We start from the raw sequence: 20,727 nt of genomic DNA on the forward strand, positions 1-20,727 counted from the left end.
GCAAGAAAAAAAAAACCCATTGAAAAGTGGGCTTAGGACATGAATAGACAACTCTCAAAAGAATATATGCAAATGGCCAACAAACATATGGAAAAAATGCTCAACATGGCTAATTTTCAGGAAAATGTAAATCAAAACTACAATGCGATTCCACCTTACTCCGGCAAGAATGACCATAATCAAAAAAACAAAAAATAACAGATGTTGGCATGGATGTAGTGAAAAGGGAACACTTTCACACTGTTAGTAGAAATGTAAACTAGTACAACCATTGTGGAAAACAGTGTGGAGATTCTTTAAAGAACTAAAAGTAGATCTACGATTTGATCCAGCAAGCTTACTACTAGGAAAAGCAATACCCACAGAAAAATAAGTCATTATACAAAAAAGATTCTTGCACATGCATATTTATAGCAGCATAATTTGTAATTGCATAAATATAGAACCAGCCTAAATGCCCATCAATCAACAAGAGAATAAATAAAATGGTGCACACACACACACACACACACACACACACACACACACCATGGAAGAGTACTCAGCCATAAAAAGGAGCAAATAATGGTATTCACAGCAACCTGGATGGAACTGGAGACTACTATTCTAAGTAATGTAACTCAGGAATGGAAAACCAAATGTTGTATGTTCTCACCCATAAGTGGAAGCTAAGCTATGAGGACACAAAGGCGTAAGAATGATACACAGGACTTTGGGGATTCAGGGGAAAGGGTAGGAGGGGGTGAGGGATTAAAGACATTGGGTACAGGGTACACTGCTTGTTCACCTTCGAAGACACTTTCGCTGTAGTTCAGAGTCCTTTTCCATTCTATTTTAGTAGACCAACAGCGAAGGAAGACACCTACTAAATAGCGAAGGAAGACACCTTCGCTGTAGTTCAGACTCCTTTTCCATTCTTTATCCACGCGCGGGGGAGTCGCGCGCCGCGGTCGCCCGGCGGGTAGGAACTACCATCCCAGCATCCTACGCGGCGCAGGGAAGGAAGCCCGGGAATGAGAGAAAGCGGCTCTGAGGAAATAGCGGGCCAGTGAGGGCCGCCCGTGTTTTGAAGCGGTTTTCGTCTCTTTCCGCTGGTGGCCTCGGAGCTCACGCTGGGGCGGGTCCCGGTAGCGCGAGGCGGTGCAGGGCGGGAAGCGGAGTCGTGGCGGCTGCGGCGGCGGCAGGGACAGCAGGAGCAGTGGTGCTGTCAGCACAGCCGTCGGAGACATGGGAGACCCGGGGTCGGAGGTGAGTAGTCGAGTGAGGGCCCTGGCGTTCTCAGAGGCGAACCGCGAAGGGTTTGTGTTTTCTGCGGTCTGAGGCCTGGTGCTCCATCGCAGCCTCTGGGCGATACCTCTTCAGTGTCTTGGGCCGAGCCCAGCTCTGAGGCCTGGTGCGTGTCTGAGCGAGGAACCCGCAGCAACAATGGCCGCCCGTCCCCCCGCACGGGGCCCGGCGTTCGTTGTGGCCCCTGCTGGGCCAGTGGGAGCGACGTTTTAAGGCAGGATTGCCCTTCGGTGTTGAGCGTGCGTTCCTTCTTCTGGAGTAGATAAGGGGAATTCCAGAGTCCTCCTTCTGGAGTAGATAAGGGGAATTCTGAGAGGCTGGTACTGCGTTTTCAGCGTTGGGTCCCTGCAGCTCCGCACATGCTGTGGCAAGAGCCGACTGCTCGAGTTCTGTTCCTGGTCGGGTTTGCGTGAAATTGTGCTCAGTTCGTTTTCCTCAAGAGCTCTTTGTTTTTAATTGTTCCTTTCGGAAACGCTCTCTTCCTACAAGAATGTGGCTGAACAGATAAGTATGTTTTGGCTTGTTTTTATAGATAATAGAATCTGCCTCTCCAGCTGGCCCTGAGGCATCTGAGTCAACAACGGATGAAAATGAAGACGACATTCAGTTTGTCAGTGTAAGTAGCAACTGATGATTGCGTTTTTCCCAGAGTAAAAGACTATGGTGGGCCCTTATATAATTTTACCTCACCTAGTCATTTAATGTTTTATGAGTGTCTAATACATACTAGACACTGTGGAGCATGGCACAGGATTGGGATCTTTACCAAAAGAGCTGTCTGAGCCACCCCCGTTGCCATCACAAAGAGCATGGCCTAAAGAACGTGCTGTACACTTAATCTCACCCCCTGCCTTTCATTTAGACTTAAGATAAAACGCTGGTCTCTAAGAAGCTGTTTTGAAATGGAGCAAGAGTAACTTCTAAAGGCGACACGGAGGAAGGAGCAGCTAATGATGAGCAAGGTCGTAGAAAACAGGAAGGGTTGCGAGAGCCCAGAATCTTAGCGTTATGGTGCTTCTAACATGAAGGCAAATAGCTTGAAGATTTCGCTAACCTCTGAGATCGTCATGTTACAGCATAGTACAGTTGATGCTCATAATGAAGAATCCTGCATCACTGGGAACATACTCTATTTTTCTGAGTTTCTTCCGTTTGGGACAGTAGTTTTCAAGCCTTAGTAAGTATAGACAGGCAGATTCCTGGGCCCCGCTGCAGACCTACCGAATCAGAATTTCAAGGTGGGGCCTAGGAATTCTCATTTTCAGACAAGTGCAGGGACATGTGGATGGATTTCTGAGCACACTTTGTACAGCATTGGTTTCCAAAGCAGAAGGGGGTGTTTTATGATGTATTTTGGGATGATTTTCATCCATAGTTATTGGAGTTTTAGAAAGGCTTTGTGTAAAGTGGTATCTCAGCTAGCTAGACAGAAAATAGTTGTGTCCCAAACTCCTCTTTTGGAATGCCGTAGTTAGTTGCAGTTTGGTATTCAAGCTGTAGAAGTTTTCTTTAATGGAGTGTCTAATGTTTCTGTGTTTTTTAGTTTTTGTAGGTTTAGGGTGACTTTGTAAGTCACTTGTTTTTCAAATTAAAATTTCCTCCCTAAACATTGTTTTGTTAACATCGTTGTTTTCGTTTTGTGTAGAAGTTCTTTACACGGTCACTTTCTGGACATTTTTCCCAATTAATATTGTGTGTATATTTTGTTCCTGACATTTGGGAACCTTTCTAAATATTGATAGTACCAAGGGGGATTATTTGCCTACTCTGCCTTCACGGTTATGGAGTAAGCAACGTAACTCGAAATCGAAGAGCAGTGGTTTTTGTTTTTTTAATGAGAAACATTTGGGAAGAGGATTTCATGGGTCTTTAGGAAAAATAATTTTGGTTCCTCTTAACTGGTATGAAAACAGGAATAATTGGGACAGATGATCTTGATGAGTTTTTGTGCATCTGTATGTAGAAGTGACACTCGTCTGATTCATGATCCATGTATCGTTGAGAAACACAGATGGGCTGTACAAAATTAAGTTTGGAAAAGTAAATAGGTATAGATTTGTGTAATATCCTGAGGAACAAATCACTATATTTTAAATTCTGAGTTAATATATAGGCTGTGTTTAGCTGAGGTTTAAATTACTTTAAATTTTATTTTAAATATAAATATTCTTCTACATCATTTCATAAAATATTTTGTGTATCCAGCATGATAGAACCCTTTATATTTAACCCTGTTCAAAATAGAGGATCAAAGGTTTGACAGCTCTTATATGGAAAAGTGACTTACATGCTGTCAGTGTAATTGCAGTACCAGAAAGAACATAGTAAAACATCCCTGTTGCATTTCAGTGGTGCCACGTAAAAGACAATAACTTAATTCTACTTTAAAATGCACTCAGAGACCACTTTCCTTTGTAACCCCATCCTATACTGGGCTCTACCAGGATATGCTTATTTCTCTGTGTTTTTTATAGTACCATCCAGTAAAGATGCAATGCTGCTGGGTATAGTTCTCTATTTGTGGGTTCTTCATATTAAAAGAAAAAAAATTTTGTTACTTCTTGATATATTCTGCTTTGGATTCCTTAGTCTTTTCATATAAATGTTGATTATCCAGGCTTCATTCTGCGTTGTGGCACAGAATCCTCTTTGTGTTCTGTCATGTACCTAGCCTCCAAAATAAACAATATGCTGAAAGAAAGGAATGATGAAAGATATGGGGATATAAAAAGAGCCCTTACCTTGATGTAAATTTTATTGAAATATAGTACATATACAGGGAAGTTTACTTCCTCCTTGCCATCGCTATTTTTGTACCACATTGCCATTTGTCTAGATTGATTATCTTGTTTGTATTCTTCCCACATACTCTCCTATGTGGTTAACCTTCTTGCAACAGCTCTAATAATGTTCCCATCTTGATGTTATTTATTGATTCCTTTGCCTATAGAATAAAATCTAGACTTTTGACTAGGGCATTTATGGCCTGGTCTATGATGAGGGTAGTGTATATGTAAAGAAAGGATCAAGAAGATTCAGAGTTTGATGTTTGGCTGTATAGTGATGTGGAGGATAAAGCAGGGTTATCAAAGACCTTCGTTATTTTGAACTTAGCTATCTAAGAGATTACTGATAATCGTTTCAGTTAAAAAAAAATTGTACTATGAAATCTATATCTTTTTTTTTTAATGAGGTAGAGCCAGGGGTGGGTTTTTCACTGTGTTGCCCAGGCTGGAGTTGAACTCCTGGGCTCAAGTGATCCTCCTGCCTCAGCCTCCTGAGCAGCTGAGACTGGCACTGTGCCTAGCTGAAATCTGTATCTTTTTAAATCAATGTCTGTGCTATTTCCCATTTTGAAAGGAATCTACATGCAGGAACATTATTACATGTTAATGTACTCTGACTCTTTTCCCGTGCTTTTTTTTTTTTTTTTTTTTTTTTTTTTTTGAGACAGTGTCTTGCTCTAAATTTTATCTAGGCTGGAATGTGATGGTATAATTATAGCTCACTGTAGCCCCACCTTCCTGGACTCCAGTGATCCTCTCACCTCAGCCTCCCAAGTAGCTGGGATTACAGGTGTGAGCCACCACACCCATCTGATTTTTTATTTTTGTAGAGTTGGGGTCTCACTATGTTGCCCGGGCTGGTCTTGAACTTCTGAGTTCAAGTGATCCTCCTGCCTTGGCCTCCCAGTGTGCTAGGATTACAAGTATGAGCCACCGCTCCCAGCCCCTTTGCCCCTTTTGTTTCTAATTAGTCTGTGCCACTTGCAAGATTTTCTTGAGAATCTTTGCCAACTCCAACTAAAAAAATCTCCCACTAGTTGTTAAATTTAAGTTTAATTTGAATGATTGTTCATGACTTGTAAATTTGCCCACTTCCTAAAAGGAAGGACCATAGAGACCTGTTCTTGAATACATCGATCTGGTCTGTGGTGATAATGAAAACCCTAGCACCTATTATAGTGATGTAAGCACATTATATTTGTGTTTGTTCAGTTTTCTTGTTAAGTGCAGTAGTGTGTTGGAGGTGGCTTGAACTGGATCATAAGAACTAATTGTTGGCCAGGCATGGTGGCTCTTGCCTGTAATCCCAGCACTATGGGAGGCTGAGGCGGTTGGACCACTTGAGGCCAGGAGTTCGAGACCAGCCTGGCCAACAAGGTGAAACCGCCGTCTCTACTAAAAATACAAAAAATTAGCCAGGCATGGTGGCGTGTGCCTGTAATCCCTGCTACTTGGGAGGCTGAGGCAGGAGAATAGCTTGAACCTGGGAGGTGAAGGTTGCAGTGAACTGAGATTGTGCTATTGCACTCCACCCTGGGCAACAGAGCAAGACTCCGTCTCAAAAAAAAAAAAAAATCTAGTTGTTAAACTTTCAGAAATTTTGTGAGCTGATTGTAAACAGAGCAGTTATTACAAATTAAAATATATAAATATACAAGTACATAAATGTTCATTATATTTAACGTAATACTTAATACATCATTTCTTGCTATCTGTGCACTTGAGGTTATTTGCATCTATTGGTAGAAAAACTATTAATAAATAGTGTCCTGCTGCAGTATTGGTAGAACATTACCCCATTGTAATCAGTAAAATACAAACTAGAGTTTGTGTTGTTATTTGTTGATTAAATTTAAGAAAGTGAAGGATAGAATGTTAATGCAGATTAAATTTTAAAGTGTGATGTGTCTCTGCTAGACTAAATGCGATACAAAAAATTGAGGAAGTTGCTTTGCAATATTCCAAAACTCAGCCAGGCGTGGTGGCTCACACCTGTAATCCCAGCACTTTGGGAGGCCAAGGCTGGCAGATCACTTGAGGTCAGGAGTTCGAGACCAGCCTGCCCAATATAGTGAAACCTCATCTCTACCAAAGATACAAAAATTAGCCGGGCATGGTGGTGCATGCCTATAGTCCCAACTAATCAGCTGGTGTGGTGGCGTGTGCCTATAATTTCAGCTACTCGGGAGGCAGAGACATGAGAATTGCTTGAATCCGGGAGGTGGAGGTTACAGTGTGCTGAGATCACACCACTGCACTCCAGCTTGGGTGACAGAGCAAGACTCCATCTCAAAAAAAAAAAAAAATTTTTTTTAACTCTTCATTAGTTCAGAAGGATGTTGATGTCATTGATGAATGAGTAAAACTCTAATATATGTCTTTATTGTTTCACTTTCATCTTATTCATTAATGTAATTGAAAATATTATCCACCCTTCATGTTGCTACTACAGTCAGCCCTTCATATACTGTGGGTTCCACATCGTGGATTCAGCCAACTGTAGATGGAAAATATTTTTTAAAATAATAAATAAAAATACAATAATAAAAACACATTAAAAAGTAATATATTATAAAAACTATTTTGTGGCATATTATATTAGGTATTAAAAATAATCTAGAAATGACTTAAAGTATACGAGAGGATATGCAAAGGTTGAGTGCAAATACTTCATTTTATACAAGGGACTTGAGCATGGGAGGATGTTGCTATGGGGAGGTGCAAATAGCATACTTATTTGCAAATCTTATGACCAACCTTTTTGCTAATTGGATGATAATAATTCATAGTCAAATTTTGTGAAACTGTTGTTGGTTGTAGAATTTTAAAAATTAATAGTGTTTTTTTCAAGAAATAGCAAGTTATATTGATGTTATAGATATAAACTGAAAATCAGGTTAAATGTTTAAGTTTAAAATTTATTTCCAAAATTAGATAAAGAATCACTAAGAGAACTTTTTACATTATTTTTGAATTTTACTTACATATATAAAATTATTTTTCAGATTCTGTTTCCTAAAATGCCAAAACGACAGGGTGATTTTTTGCATTTTTTAAATATGAAGAAGGTGAAAACAGACACAGAAAATAATGAAGTGAGCAAAAATCACTGTGGATTGTCTAAGGCAAAGGAACTACATTTCGAGTATATTGAACAACCAATCATTGAAGAAAAGCCGTCACGTTCATCAAAGGAAGAAATAGATAATCTTGTGCTTCCCGATTGTTGGAATGAAAAACAAGCATTTGTGTTTACAGAGCAATACAAATGGCTTGAAATAAAAGAAGGTAAATTAGGATGTAAGGATTGTTCAGCGGTTCGGCATTTGGGATCGAAAGCAGAAAAGCATGTCCATGTGTCCAAGGAATGGATTGCATATTTAGTAACCCCTAATGGCAGTAATAAAACTACTAGGCAAGCTTCTCTACGAAAAAAAATTAGGGAACATGATGTTTCTAAAGCCCATGGTAAAATTCAGGATTTGTTAAAGGAATCAACAAATGATTCAATTTCTAATTTAGTGCATAAACAAAATAATAAAAATATTGATGCTACTGTAAAAGTTTTCAATACCGTTTACAGTTTAGTAAAACATAATAGACCTTTATCTGATATTGAGGGGGCAATAGAGTTACAGGAAAAAAATGGAGAGGTAAATTGTTTGAATACACGTTACAGTGCAACAAGAATAGCAGAACATATTGCAAAAGAAATGAAGATGAAGATATTTAAGAATATTATAGAAGAGAATGCTAAAATCTGTATCATAATTGATGAGGCATCTACAGTTTCAAAGAAAAGCACCCTAGTGATTTATCTCCAGTGCACAATTCAGTCAGCTCCTGCACCTGTTATGTTATTTGTGGCTTTAAAAGAATTGGTGTCAACTACAGCAGAGTATATTTTCAATACATTATTGACTACTTTAAATGATTGTGGTTTTACAAATGAATATTTGAAAGCAAATTTAATTGCATTTTGTTCTGATGGTGCTAATACAATCCTGGGAAGAAAGTCTGGAGTAGCTACAAAATTGTTAGAAAATTTTCCTGAAATCATCATTTGGAACTGTTTAAATCATCGATTACAATTGTCACTTGATGATTCTATATCTGAAATAAAACAAATTAATCATTTTAAAATATTTCTTGATAAAATTTATTCTATTTATCATCAACCTAATAAAAATCAAACCAACCCTCTAGGAACTGTAGCTAAAGAACTTGAAACTGAAATTATTAAAATTGGTCGGGTAATGGGACCAAGATGGGCAGCATGTAGTTTACAAGCTGCTACTGCTGTATGGCATGCATATCCTATATTATATATGCATTTTTCTCATTCTTTCTGTGGTTTGGCAAAGAGATTAGCTAACATTAATTTCTTACAAGACCTTGCTTTAATGATTGACATTCTTGAAGAATTTTCAGTACTTTCAACTGCATTACAGTCAAGATCAACTAATATTCAGAAAGCACAAAAATTGATCAAACGTACCATAAGAGCTTTGGAAAATTTAAAAATTGGTACTGGAAAGTATGAATCTCAAATTGAAGATTTGATCAAGTCAGATAAGTTTAAAGATATTCCATTTAATAAAAACAATAAATTTAATGCTCTTCCTAGGAATATATTACTAGACAATATAATTCAGCACATGAACCTACGCCTTTTATCTGATGGAAACCATGAACGTATTTTTAATTACTTTGATTTGCTAGAACCTTCTACATGGCCTTATGAAGAAATAACTTCACCATGGATAGCTGGTGAAAAAAAATTATTTCATTTGTGTGAAATTTTAAAATGTGAAGTTGATTTGAATGATTTTCGGGAATTTGTAAATAATAATATAAAATCAAACAATGTTTCAATTCCTGCAACTATACAAAAAGCTAAAAAGATAGTTAGCACCATTGCAATCAATAGTGCTGAAGCTGAAAGGGGTTTCCATTTAATGAACATAATTTGTACAAGGGTGAGAAATAGTTTGACAATAGATCATGTGTCAGATTTAATGACAATAAATTTATTGGGGAAAGAACTAGCAGATTGGGATGCAACACCGTTTGTAAAATCCTGGTCAAATTGCAACCACAGGTTGGCTACAGATACGAGAGTTCGGCAAAAGTCAACAAAAGTCTTCCATGAGAATCAATTGGCTTTATGGAACTTACAATAGAATATTGTATATGTTTTTTATCATCTGTAAATTATGTACTGCACATCCTTTATGTACATAAAGGTTTTTTTTTTTTTTTTTTTGGAAAGCCAGTTAAACTTTTGTCAGCACGTTGCTGTTTAAAAGGCGTTCTCTAAGAAGATAATCTTGAAGATTGGTTTTAGGAGCTATAGGTTTTTAGACATTGGCCCATGTTTCCTAGAATGGGTCATAATACGTATTCCATGAAGTTCTGTACAGAACAAACACTATTTATAATTTTGTACTGTTTTACTTTAAGGATGCAAAAAATAACAGGACTCAGATAAGTTCTAAGCCCTGGAGGTTATATCAAATAAAAGAGAAATGGAATAAAAACTATAAGCCTTTTGGCTCTTGTCTTTCTCATTTCCATATCTTTGCTATCTAGTATGGTAGCCACTAGCTACATGTGGCCGATCAGCTTAAGGACTAAAAGTAAAATTTTAATGTATTTAATTTTACCTAAGAAAACTGAAACGATGTAAAATATTTTTCTGCTTAGCTTTACTGTTTTTCAGGTAGACATTTTACTCTGTTACCTTGCATAAGATATGGTTGTTGTAGTGTGCCTGTCAAACTTTTGTGTCATTTCCAGTATTGAATATAAACATATTGCTCTTAGATATGATACTGCTGTCAGCAGATGGATTCAATGCAAGTTATTTTTTCTATGAATTGATGTAACATCATGTGCATCAGAATATTTTATGCAAAAAACAGGAATTACAGTGATTCCTGTGTAAATTGTAACTGGTAATTGAAATACTTATTTTAATCATGATTAAATTATTTTTCTAGTTTACACATGAATATGAGCAAATTTTTAAATTTAAAATGAAGGCATACTGAAAAAGTATCAAGTGGAGATGCAGAACCTAGTACAACTGGAACAGTAAAGAGACTCGAAGGTATGTTGCAGATTTGACAATGAATGGCAATTGCAGTTTGCTGTGGCAGAGCAAAACAAGCTGCTGTTTAAGAAACAATTAAAGATGAAGTAGGAAAATTGAGACTTCAGCAGATGTAGAATGAATTGGGTAAATTATATTTCATATGCCAAAAAGAATCAATGAAATTAAGTCACCTGAAATCAGAATTAACAAGAGTTTTTAAAAACAATTTTAGAAGGAACTAAAGTTGTAAGTTTGGTCAGATGTGAAATACCTGAGATTCTTTTTTTGTTGTTATTTTTTTCAAGAAGGAGTTTCGCTCTTGTTTCCCAGGCTGGAGTGCAATGGCGCAGTCTTGGCTCACTGCAACCTCCTCCTCCCGGGTTCAAGCGATTCTCCTCCCTCAGCCTCCCAAGTAGCTAGGATTACAGGTGTGGTGCCACCACACCTGGCTAATTTTTTTGTTGTTGTTGTTGAGACAAAGTCTCACTCTGTCACCCAGGCTGGAGTGCGGTGGTGCAGTCTCGGCTCACTGCAACTTCCACCTCCTGGGTTCAAGCAATTCTCCTGCCTCAGCCTCACAGGTAGCTGGGATTACAGATGCCTGCCACCATGGCTGGCTAATTTTTTGTATTTTTAGTAAAGATGGGGTTCCGCCTTGTTGGCCAGGCTGGTCTCAAAAGTCCTGACCTCAGGTGATCCGCCCATCTCGGCCTCCCAAAGTGCTGGGATTACAAGAGTGAGCCACCATGCCCAGCAGAATAGCTGAGATTCTTGCGTGAAAGAATTAGGGTTTTTTTTTGGATGGGAGAGGGGAAGGTCTTGCTATGTCACCCAGGCTGGACTGCAATGGCTCGCTGCAGCCTATTCCTCCTGGGCTCCAGCAGTCCTCCTACCTCACCCCTGAGTAGCTGGGAATACAGGTACATGCCACCACACCCAGCTAATTTTCATATCTTTCTGTAGAAATGGGGTTTTGCCATGTTGCCCAGGTTGATATTGAACTCCTGGGCTCAAGCAGCCTTCCTGCCTTGGCCTCCCAAAGTGCTGGGATTGTAGGCATGAACCACCATGCCTGGCTGAGAACTAGTTTTAAATGGATAAATGTGAAATTATTTCAGTTGACGAAATTGTTAGAAAATTATGAGTAAAAGCCTAAATAAGATGTGTTATTAAAAAGAACAAGGCCTTGCCGGGTGTGGTGGCTCATGCCTGTAATCCCAGCACTTTGGGAGGCTGAGGCAGGTGGATTACAAGGTCAGGAAATCAAGACCATCCTAGCTTACATGGTGAAACCCCATCTCTACTAAAAATACAAAAAATTAGCCAGGCGTGGTGGCACGCGCCTGTAGTCCCAGCTACTTGGGAGACTGGGGTAGGAGAATCGCTTGACTCCAGGAGGCAGAGGTTGCAGTGAGTCGAGATCACACCACTGCACTCCAGCCTGTGTGACAGAGTGAGACTTTGTCTCAAAAAAAAAAAAAAGTACAAGGCTTTTTGTTAAGCCACCAAACAATTGCTTTTAGAATATAGGACCTAGCAATATTAAAGATTAATTGATTCTAAAGCTGAAAAATCATAAGTACATTTCTGTAGTTTTAGAACAGTTTCTTAATTTGAGAAACTACCCAACTAACACACTATGTTGTATCTCATAGGACTTAAAAAGTATGAAGAAATGATTTCAACTGATGGCTTCAAAAGTCAAGTTTATGGCCAGGTGCAATGGCTCACACCTGTAATCCCAGCACTTTGGGAGGCCAAGGCGGGTGGATCACCTGAGGTTAGGAGTTTGAGACTAGCCTCACCAACAAAGTGAAACCCCACCTCTACTAAAAATACAAAAATTAGCCAGGCATGGAGGCAGGTGCCTGTAGTCCCAGCTACTCGGGAGGCTGAGACAGGAGAATTGCTTGAACCCGGGAGGCGGAGGTTACAGTGAGTCAAAATTGCGCCACTGCGCTCCAGCCTGAGCGATGGAGCAAGACTCCATCAAAAAAAAAAAAAAAAAAAGGCAAATTTATGCAGCTTTTTAAAAATAATTAGCTTTTAATTATTATTATCATTATTATTATTTTGAGACAGGGTCTTCCTTTGTCGCCCAGGCAGTGGCACGATCTTGGCTCACTGCAACCTCTGCTTCTAGGCTCAAGTGATCCTCCCACCTCAGCTTCCCAAGTAATAGGGATTACAGGCACATGCCACCACCATTGGCTAGTTTTTGTATTTTTGGTAGAGACAAGGTTTCCCCATGTTGCCCAGGCTAGCCTCAAACTCCCTGGTTCAAGTGATCCACCTCCCTTGGCCTCCCAAAATGCCGATAGTACAGGCGTGAGCCACTGCGCCCATCTCATGCAACTGTTTTAAAATCTCTACGCATGTTATAACAGTTTCAGCTAAATGAGATAAAAACTACTTTCTATCGAGCAAGACTCCGTCTCAAAAAAAAAAAAAAAAAAAAAAAAAAAAAAAAAAAAACTACTTTCTATCACAATAAATGGCACTCCAGCTAAGTTAGGTTTAAAAAAACCAGATTCCATTAGAATTTTAAAACAAACTTGATGTTTCTGTTATTTCTTCATTCCACTAAATGATATGGTTTGACAATATTTATGCTCAGTTTTTTTAAAATAGTCTCTACAACAAATTGTCACTTGTTGGGTACAATTAAGTGCTCATTGTATAAGTGCACATGGTACAAATCAACACCAGCTTATAGGATTGTGGAAAGAATTAAGAGATTAATTTAGTGATCTTATGTACCCTGTCAGTTGGTCATATTGTGGAAGAGCTCTACAAAACTTACTGTACTGTTAACTCCAAGATTTTCTTCCAATAACAGGAATGCTAGCCAGATGTTTAATAATCAAAGACCAAAAATGGCAGTTTAATTTTTCTACCCAATATCCTATGGCATATGAATGATCTAAATTTGAAGCTCCAAGGATAGGAAAAAGCTTACATGTGCCTGTCCTAGACAAGTACTAGAGTTTATATTGAAATCAAAACTTCTAAAAATAAAAATCAGTAAGATTAATTTTACTCATTTTTCTAACGAGTCAGTATGCTTGAATTTTTCATTGTATTTGATAATGTCATGTAAATTTACTGTAAAAACTAAGAAAAAATTTTAAAATGCATTATTGATTAAATTTAGGGTTGCTTTTCAGTATACTCAGTAACTCTGAAGTCAGTGTTAACAGTACTGAGCTTACATAAGATTTATTGAATTTACCTAACTTAGGCAAATGTTTTCCAACTGATATGCTTTTGGTCCGAAGTCAAATCAATTATTTTGAAAAAGATAAATGGGATTTTTTTTAGTGTGGATATGAAAAATAAAAGAAAATGATAACTATGTTTGGAACAATTTTGGTTTGTGAGTCTACTTTGTCATCTGTGAATTTTATGAAATGTATATACACATCAAGTATGATGAAAACAGGAATTGAGATGTGCCTTAGGTGTGAAATACACATTAGATTTTAAAGACTTAACGTGCAAATTACCACATTTAATAACTATGTTGATAGTATATTGAAATAATATTTTGGATATATTTGGTTAAATAAAATAATCACTGTATTTTAGAATTACATATGTGGGCCAGGCACAGTGGCTCACACCTGTAATCTCACACTTTGCGAGGCAGAGGTGAGCGGGTCATGAGGTCAGGGGATCGAGACCATCCTGGCTAACATGGTGAAATCCCATCTCTACTAAAAATATAAAAATTAGCCGGGCGTGGTGGTGGGCGTCTGCAGTCCTAGCTACTCAGGAGGCTGAGGCGGGAGAATGGCATGTACCCAGGAGGTGGAGCTTGCAGTGAGCCGAGATCACCCCACTGCACTCCAGCCTGGGCGACAGAGTGAGACTCCGTCTCAAAAAAAAAAAAAAAAAAGTACATATGTGGCTTGCAGTATAGTTGTATTAGACAGCACTACCCTATATGATAGTTATTCTCAAAACCAAGTTTCACCAATCTAGACCTTACTGTTGACTTCAGGATCCATAGTCAACTGTCTTTTCATCAGTTTCACATTGTTGTTCCATAGGCATCTTAAACTGAATAGGTCCAAAGCTGAATTTATTCATCCCTCATCATACCTGTTTTGAAAAATGGCCCAACCATTTCCCTTGATGCTCAAACTAGAAATGTAGAAGATATTTGAAACCTTTTCTTCATCCACCTTGCCCTGTCTCTTCCACCTCTCCTACTGTAGTTATCTTGGTTCTTGGTTCAAGTCGTTATTTTTCTTGCTTAGAGTAATGTAATAACTTTCTAACAAGTCTGTCTGCCTTCATTCTTGCCCCTTGTTAATACTAACATATCCTTCATACTAAGGATTGACTATTCAAAAGTTTACATTTATTTTTATATAACTTTTATTAGGAAGACATTCAGACAACTAGATCTAGAGATGGCTACAGTCTTTGCTTGAGTAGCTCAATAGTGTCATTGTTGTGTTATCTGGGGTGATTTTGGTCTTTCCCTCATAATTGCAGGATGCCTGGCACAGTTTTAGGGATGCTCGATTTAAGACAACATGGCAAGACCTGGATCAAGCCCTGTGTATTCATCAGGAAGTCAAAAGCTTTGCCAGAAGCTTTTCCAAACAGACTTATATTTCACTGGCTAGAACTGTGTCAGCATGGCCATACTCACTGCAAGGGAATGTTGAAATGTAAGCTTTTACCTTCCATAGCATCTGTATTAGAAGTAGACAATGGAGAAAGAATTGGGAATGGGTGGTTGGTTAGCTGGTCTATGAAGTCTAACATATTTCTCTACTGAAAAGGTTTTACTGGCTCCCCACTTTGTTCAGGATAGTTTAAAGTTACAATGAGTCTGTGCCCTCTGTCTGGTACTGAGCTCAAGGTAACTGCCACTGGCCTGGTTATGAAAGGGCAATTTAAAGATTATCTAATTGGGTCTCTTTGTTTTGTAGGTAATAGAACTGACATTTCAAGAGGTTTAGTCAATTGCCAGGGTCACAGTTTGTTATGAACAGATAGCCAAAGTTATTGAATGTTTTGGGAACTGAAAATGTGATTTATTTATTTATTTATTTTCATTATAGAAACTGGGTCTTGCCATGTTTCCCAGGCTGGTTTTGAACTCCTGGCCTCAAGTGATCCTCCTGCTTTGGCCTCCCAAGGGGCTGAGATTACAGGCACGAACCACTGCACCTGGCCTGAAAAATGTGATTTTAAATTATGTTCCACCTTTTTTTTTTGAGACAGAGTCTTTGCTTTGTCGCCAGGCTGTAGTACAGTGGCACGATCTCGGCTCACTGCAACCTCCAACTCCCTGGTTCAAGCGATTCTCCTGCCTCAGCCTCCCGAGTAGCTGGGATTACAGGCACACGCCACCACGCCCAGCTAATTTTTGTATTTTTAGTGGAGACGGGGTTTCACCATGTTGGCCAGTCTGGTCTTAATCTCCTGACCTTGTGATCCACCTGCCTCGGCCTCCCAAAGTTCTGGGATTACGGGCATGAGCCACTGTGCCTGGCCATGTTCCACCTTTTAATATCAAGATGGCCTGGGAGAGTTGATTGATGTTTCTGAGTATTAATTTATCTATCTTTCAACAAGGATAATAATTGTATCTTGAACAGTTCTATTTATTTATCTATTGAGACAATGTCTCACTCTGTTGCCTAGGCTGGAGTGCAGTGGCACAGTCATGGCTCACTGCAGCATTGAACTTCCAGACTTGTGCAGTCCTCTTGCCTCAGCCTCCCAAGTAGCTGGAACTACAGGCACGCACCACCATGCCCAGCTAATTTTTAAATAATTTTAGAGACAGGGTCTTCTTCTGTTGCCCAGGCTGCTCTCAAACTCCTAGGCTCAAGTGATCATCCTGCCTCAGCCTCCCAAAATGCTGGGATTACAGGTGTGAGCCCCCACACCCAGCCTAGTTTCAGGTTTTATGGGGCCTGTTGGTTATTGAATTTGACACACTCTAAGAAAAATAATCCCACAAAATTGTGAATATACCATTAGAAATGATTTGAAATATTTATTTAGATTAAGAAAATAAATCATTATAATCTTCACAATATTTAAAAGTTAATATTACACAATATAGAGGTGAAAAATACATGATCTTTTTATTTATTTCAGCTCTACAATTATTTTTTCCTTCGTTTTGTTTTCTTTTTTTTCTTTTCTTTTCTTTTTTTTTGAAACAGGGTCTCACTCTGTTGCCCATGCTAAAGTGCAATCTCGACTTACTGCAACCTCCACCACCTGGGCTCAAGAGACCCTCCCACCTCAATCTCCTGAGTAGCTAGGACCACAGGCAAGTGCCACCATGTTGGGCTAATTTTTGTATGTTTTTGTAGAGACAGGGTTTCACCATGTTGCCCAGGCTGGTCTCAAACTCCTGAGCTCAAGCAATCCACCTACCTTGGCCTCCAAAAGTTCTAGGATAACAGATGTGAGCCAGATTAATGCCTGGACCCTAGTTTTCTTTTGGTTATATATGCATTGATTGTCTCCATTTGACAATTCTGTAATACTTTTTCTATAGAGGTATAGAAGGATAATTTACAGTATCCTCTAGCATAGTTGATGGAAATTTGCTTTTTTATTTTTGATAGTTTACATAGGTTTCTTTCCAATTCTCCACTGTGATTAATATACAGTGTAATTTTTAGGATTATTATCACATATAGGGAAACTCCTATTAAGAGTCACATCTGAACTACAAGATTTCAGAGCATTTCAATTTTCCCTGGAGTGACTGCTCTTAAATATTGTTTGAATTGACCATTCAAAGTATTCCCAGAAGACTTCCCAACTGAGATGGCCAGCAATAGTTTAACTATATATGGAAGAAATTTCAAAGTACACAAATATATCCCAGTCACTCTTTAACAAGAGCTCAGAAATGTCTACTGCCACTATATGGTTAAAACAGGAAGGGAAAATACACAGAAGGTGCAGCTGAAATGGAAAGAGATGATAGTCTTAACTGACTATGGTAAAAATGTTTTTGTGGTCGGGCACAGTGGCTTCTAGCACTTTGGGAGATTGAGGTGGGCGGATTGCCTGAGCTCAGGAGTTCAAGACCAGCCTGGGCAACATGGTGAAATCCCATCTCTACTAAAATATAAAAAATTAGCCGGGCATGGCGGCGTGTACCTGTAGTCCCAGCTACTCGGGAGGCTGAGGCAGGAGAATTGCTTGAACCCGGGAGGCGGAAGGTGCAGTGAGCCGAAATTGCGCCACTGCACTCCAGCCTGGGTGACAGAGCGAGACTCCGTCTCAAAAAAAAAAAAAAAAAAAAAGCAAATTTAACAAAAATATATAAATGTGAAGAGATATTTCTGTGGCTCCTTTTTTGGAAGGTACCCCTTCAAGTTTCATAGTTATTCTGCCTCTGACCTAGCTCTTTTGGTTTTTTGGATTCTTGAATGAGGTAAAGCAGACTTGGGAAATTGTTAGACACTTAATAAGTAATCAACAAATATTACTAGAAAAATGATAGAATTGTGGATAATTTTTTAAGCTGGTCGTTGAGTATTTGTGTATGGAAGGGGGGGGGTTGTTTTACTTCCTATTTAAAATTTTCCCAGTGAAAGTATTTTTAAAATCACATGAGATAAATGTAAAATAATTTAACTTTTTTCTATGCTGGAATCCTCTAAATAGATTATGTTATTTTTATTTATTTATTTATTTTTGAGATGGAATCTTGCTATGTTCCCCAGGCTGGAGTGCAGTGGCACAATCTTGGCTCAATGCAACCTCCTCCTCCCATGTTCAAGCAATTCTCCTGTCTCAGCCTCCTGAGTAACTTGGATTACAGGTGCGCACCACCACACTTGGCTAATTTTTGTATTTTTAGTTAAGACAGGGTTTCACCATTTTGGCCAGACTGATATCAAACTTCTGACCTCAAGCGATCTGCCTGCCTCAGCCTCCCAAAGTGCTGGGATTACAGGCGTGAGCCACTGTGCCTGGCAGATTGTTATTTCTAAATAATAATAGCTATTATTAACAATTTTTATTTTTAAGCAAAAACACCTAGTAGATACAAAAACAACTTACAAATACTTCAAATACTATAAAACAATACTGTGAATTGGCCCTTTTAAAAAAATTTGCTTTTTAAGATATTATATGTACTTGAAACAAAATTCTAAATACAGCATTGGATTTTGTTGGAGAATCTGCAGCCTCCCTGGTGGTGAGCACACAGAGACATGTGCTGTGTAAGACATCAGTAACACTGCTGGGCTCCCCTAAGGGAGCAACAGGCTTGCCAAAGAAGCTGATGTAGATTCCACCCTGTGTAACACAGTGATTCATCAATCCCGAGAATTTCTACCAGTCAAATAAGCATACATAACGGTTTCTTTGAAGCTACATATTTCTCCATTCCAAAAATATAGTTGATGTATGAGAAAAAGTTAAGTTATATTCCTACCTCAAACAAAATTCTAGAAAAAATTAAAGATGGAATAAAGAATAAAAGTTGAAGTCATAAAATAAAAATAAGCTGATGAATATTTTTGTGTTCTCTGAATAGGAAGGATATTTTCAATCCAAAGGTAGTGCAGCCAGAGTGCTCCAACAAACCTTAATTAACTCATGAGTTCTGCCTATATGGAGGTGAACAGTTCATTAAGAATTTTACTCTGTGGTAGCTGTGTGGTCAGCATTTTTATCTCTTCAATGACAGCATTTTTCTTGTGAATGTTTTTCATGCATTTGTGAATTTTGCAACTTTCTCACATTTTTTCTTATAAAATCTTTGTATTGATGCTGTGCCACAGCATTTCTTGAACACATATTTTAGTGACGTGGAGTTTCCTGGACCAGCAGTTTGCAGGTGGATTCATGGATGGTGGGAGGACCGGGGGTTTTCTTCCAGGCTTTAAACATTCCAAGGCATTCTCTTTATTGTCATAGAGACCACTGGTTCTGGCAGATGTGGCTTTTCTGGGAAATTTGTGTGTGTGTATCCCTGTTCTCTGATCCATAGTGAATCTGGAAGAGCTTCTGTCACCAGGCCTGCACTCCCCAGGCCCTTCAGCACCTGCAGCTTCATGTGAGCCTTTCATCTCAGGGAGTATATTTTTGCTGGGCCTTTCTGAGAGTGCTGCTAAGAGCCCTCTAGATATTCTCTGTGCTTTTTCTCTCTGCATTCCATCCTCATGACTTTTGCTGAAGCTCAGCTTCTACAGCTCTGTGCTCACTCAGTTGTTAGATTTTTGAGTTGACGATTTTGCATTTCCTGGTGAGTTCCTCCCTTTTTAGGAAGTATTGTTTTGCTGAGGCTCTCAGATTTGCTATTCATAAAGGGCTTTGATATTCTCTTTGCATTTTCTTATTTTTCATTGCTTTTCCTTTTGACTCTGCAGGATTTATGTGACCTACCTGCTGAAAAAAAAGGGCAATTTTAAAAAATCTTCTATATTTTGTTCCTAAATTTTCCTTGTTACATTGTTTGCTGTCTCAGAGGAGAAGGAGAAAGAGGGTAAGGCTACCTACCAATGTGCTAGGTAAGATTGGCCGGGTGCAGTGGCTCATGCCTGTAATCCCAGCACTTTGGGAGGCCAGGGCAGGTGGATCACCTGAGGTTAGGAGTTCGAGATCAGCCTGGGCAACATGGTGAAACCCTGTCTCTAGTAAAAATACAAAATTAGCCGGGCATGGTGGCACATGCCTGTAATCCCAGCTACTCGGGAGGCTGAGGCAGGAGAATTGCTTGAACCTGGGAGGCAGAGGATGCAATGAGCTGTGATCGTGCCTTTGCACTCCAGCCTGGGCAACAAGAGTAAATCTCTGTCTCACCAAAACAAACAAACAAACAAAAACAAAATAAGAACAAAACTCTTAAGATTTTGATTGGAATTATACTTGAGTAATTTTCAAATCTGGGGAGAAGTGATATCTTTACAAAATTTATTTTTCTGGGGCGGAGCAAGATGGCCGAATAGGAACAGCTCCAGTCTCCAACTCCCAGCGCGAGTGACACAGACGACAGGTGTTTTCTGCATTTTCAACTGAGGTACTGGGTTCATCTCACTAGGGAGTGCGGGACAATCAGTGCTGGTGAGCTGCTGCAGCCCGTCCAGCGAGAGCTGAAGCAGGGCGAGGCATTGCCTCACCTGGGAAGCTCAAGGGGGAAGGGAATCCCTTTTCCTAGCCAGGGGAGCTGAGACACACAACACCTGGAAAATCAGGTAACTCCCACCCCAATACGGTGCTTTACCAAGGATCTTAGCAAACAGGCACACCAGGAGATTATATCCCACACCTGGCCAGGAGGGTCCCATGCCCACGGAGCCTCCCTCATTGCTAGCACAGCAGTCTGTGATCTACCGGCAAGGCAGCAGCGAGGCTGTGGGGGGGGGGGGGGCGCCCGCCATTGCTGAGGCTTAAGTAGGTAAACAAAGTGGCTGGGAAGCTCGAACTGGGTGGAGCTCACAGCAGCTCAAGGAGTCCTGCCTGTCTCTGTAGACTCCACCTCTGGGGACAGGGCACAGCTAAACAACAACAACAATGACAACAAAAAAGCAGCTGAAACCTCTACAAACACAA

The 20,727-nt window shown here is 39.4% G+C and overlaps 1 protein-coding gene across 2 annotated transcripts; it reads left to right on the forward strand.

Annotated features, from left to right (window-relative positions):
- Nucleotides 1–989: 989 nt before the first annotated feature.
- On the forward strand, nt 990–18,519 carry KIAA1586 (KIAA1586 ortholog). 2 transcript variants are annotated; one of them, XR_012089197.1, is made up of 4 exons: nt 990–1,248; nt 1,820–1,903; nt 7,079–10,185; nt 14,674–18,519. XR_012089197.1 is itself a non-coding variant. In XM_008013646.3 (3 exons), the coding sequence occupies exons 1-3, from the start codon at nt 1,228–1,230 to the stop codon at nt 9,254–9,256; spliced, it is 2,283 nt and encodes a 760-aa protein (XP_008011837.3). In that variant the 5' UTR covers nt 990–1,227; the 3' UTR covers nt 9,257–13,537. The 2 variants fall into 2 exon arrangements, 1 of the variants encoding a protein (XP_008011837.3); XM_008013646.3 differs by lacking the exon at nt 14,674–18,519 and having other exon boundaries at nt 7,079–13,537.
- The last annotated feature ends 2,208 nt before the right edge of the window (nt 18,520–20,727 follow it).

Source organism: Chlorocebus sabaeus, chromosome 17 (genome assembly GCF_047675955.1).
Source record: "Chlorocebus sabaeus isolate Y175 chromosome 17, mChlSab1.0.hap1, whole genome shotgun sequence".
Classification (NCBI taxonomy): Eukaryota; Metazoa; Chordata; class Mammalia; order Primates; family Cercopithecidae; genus Chlorocebus; species Chlorocebus sabaeus.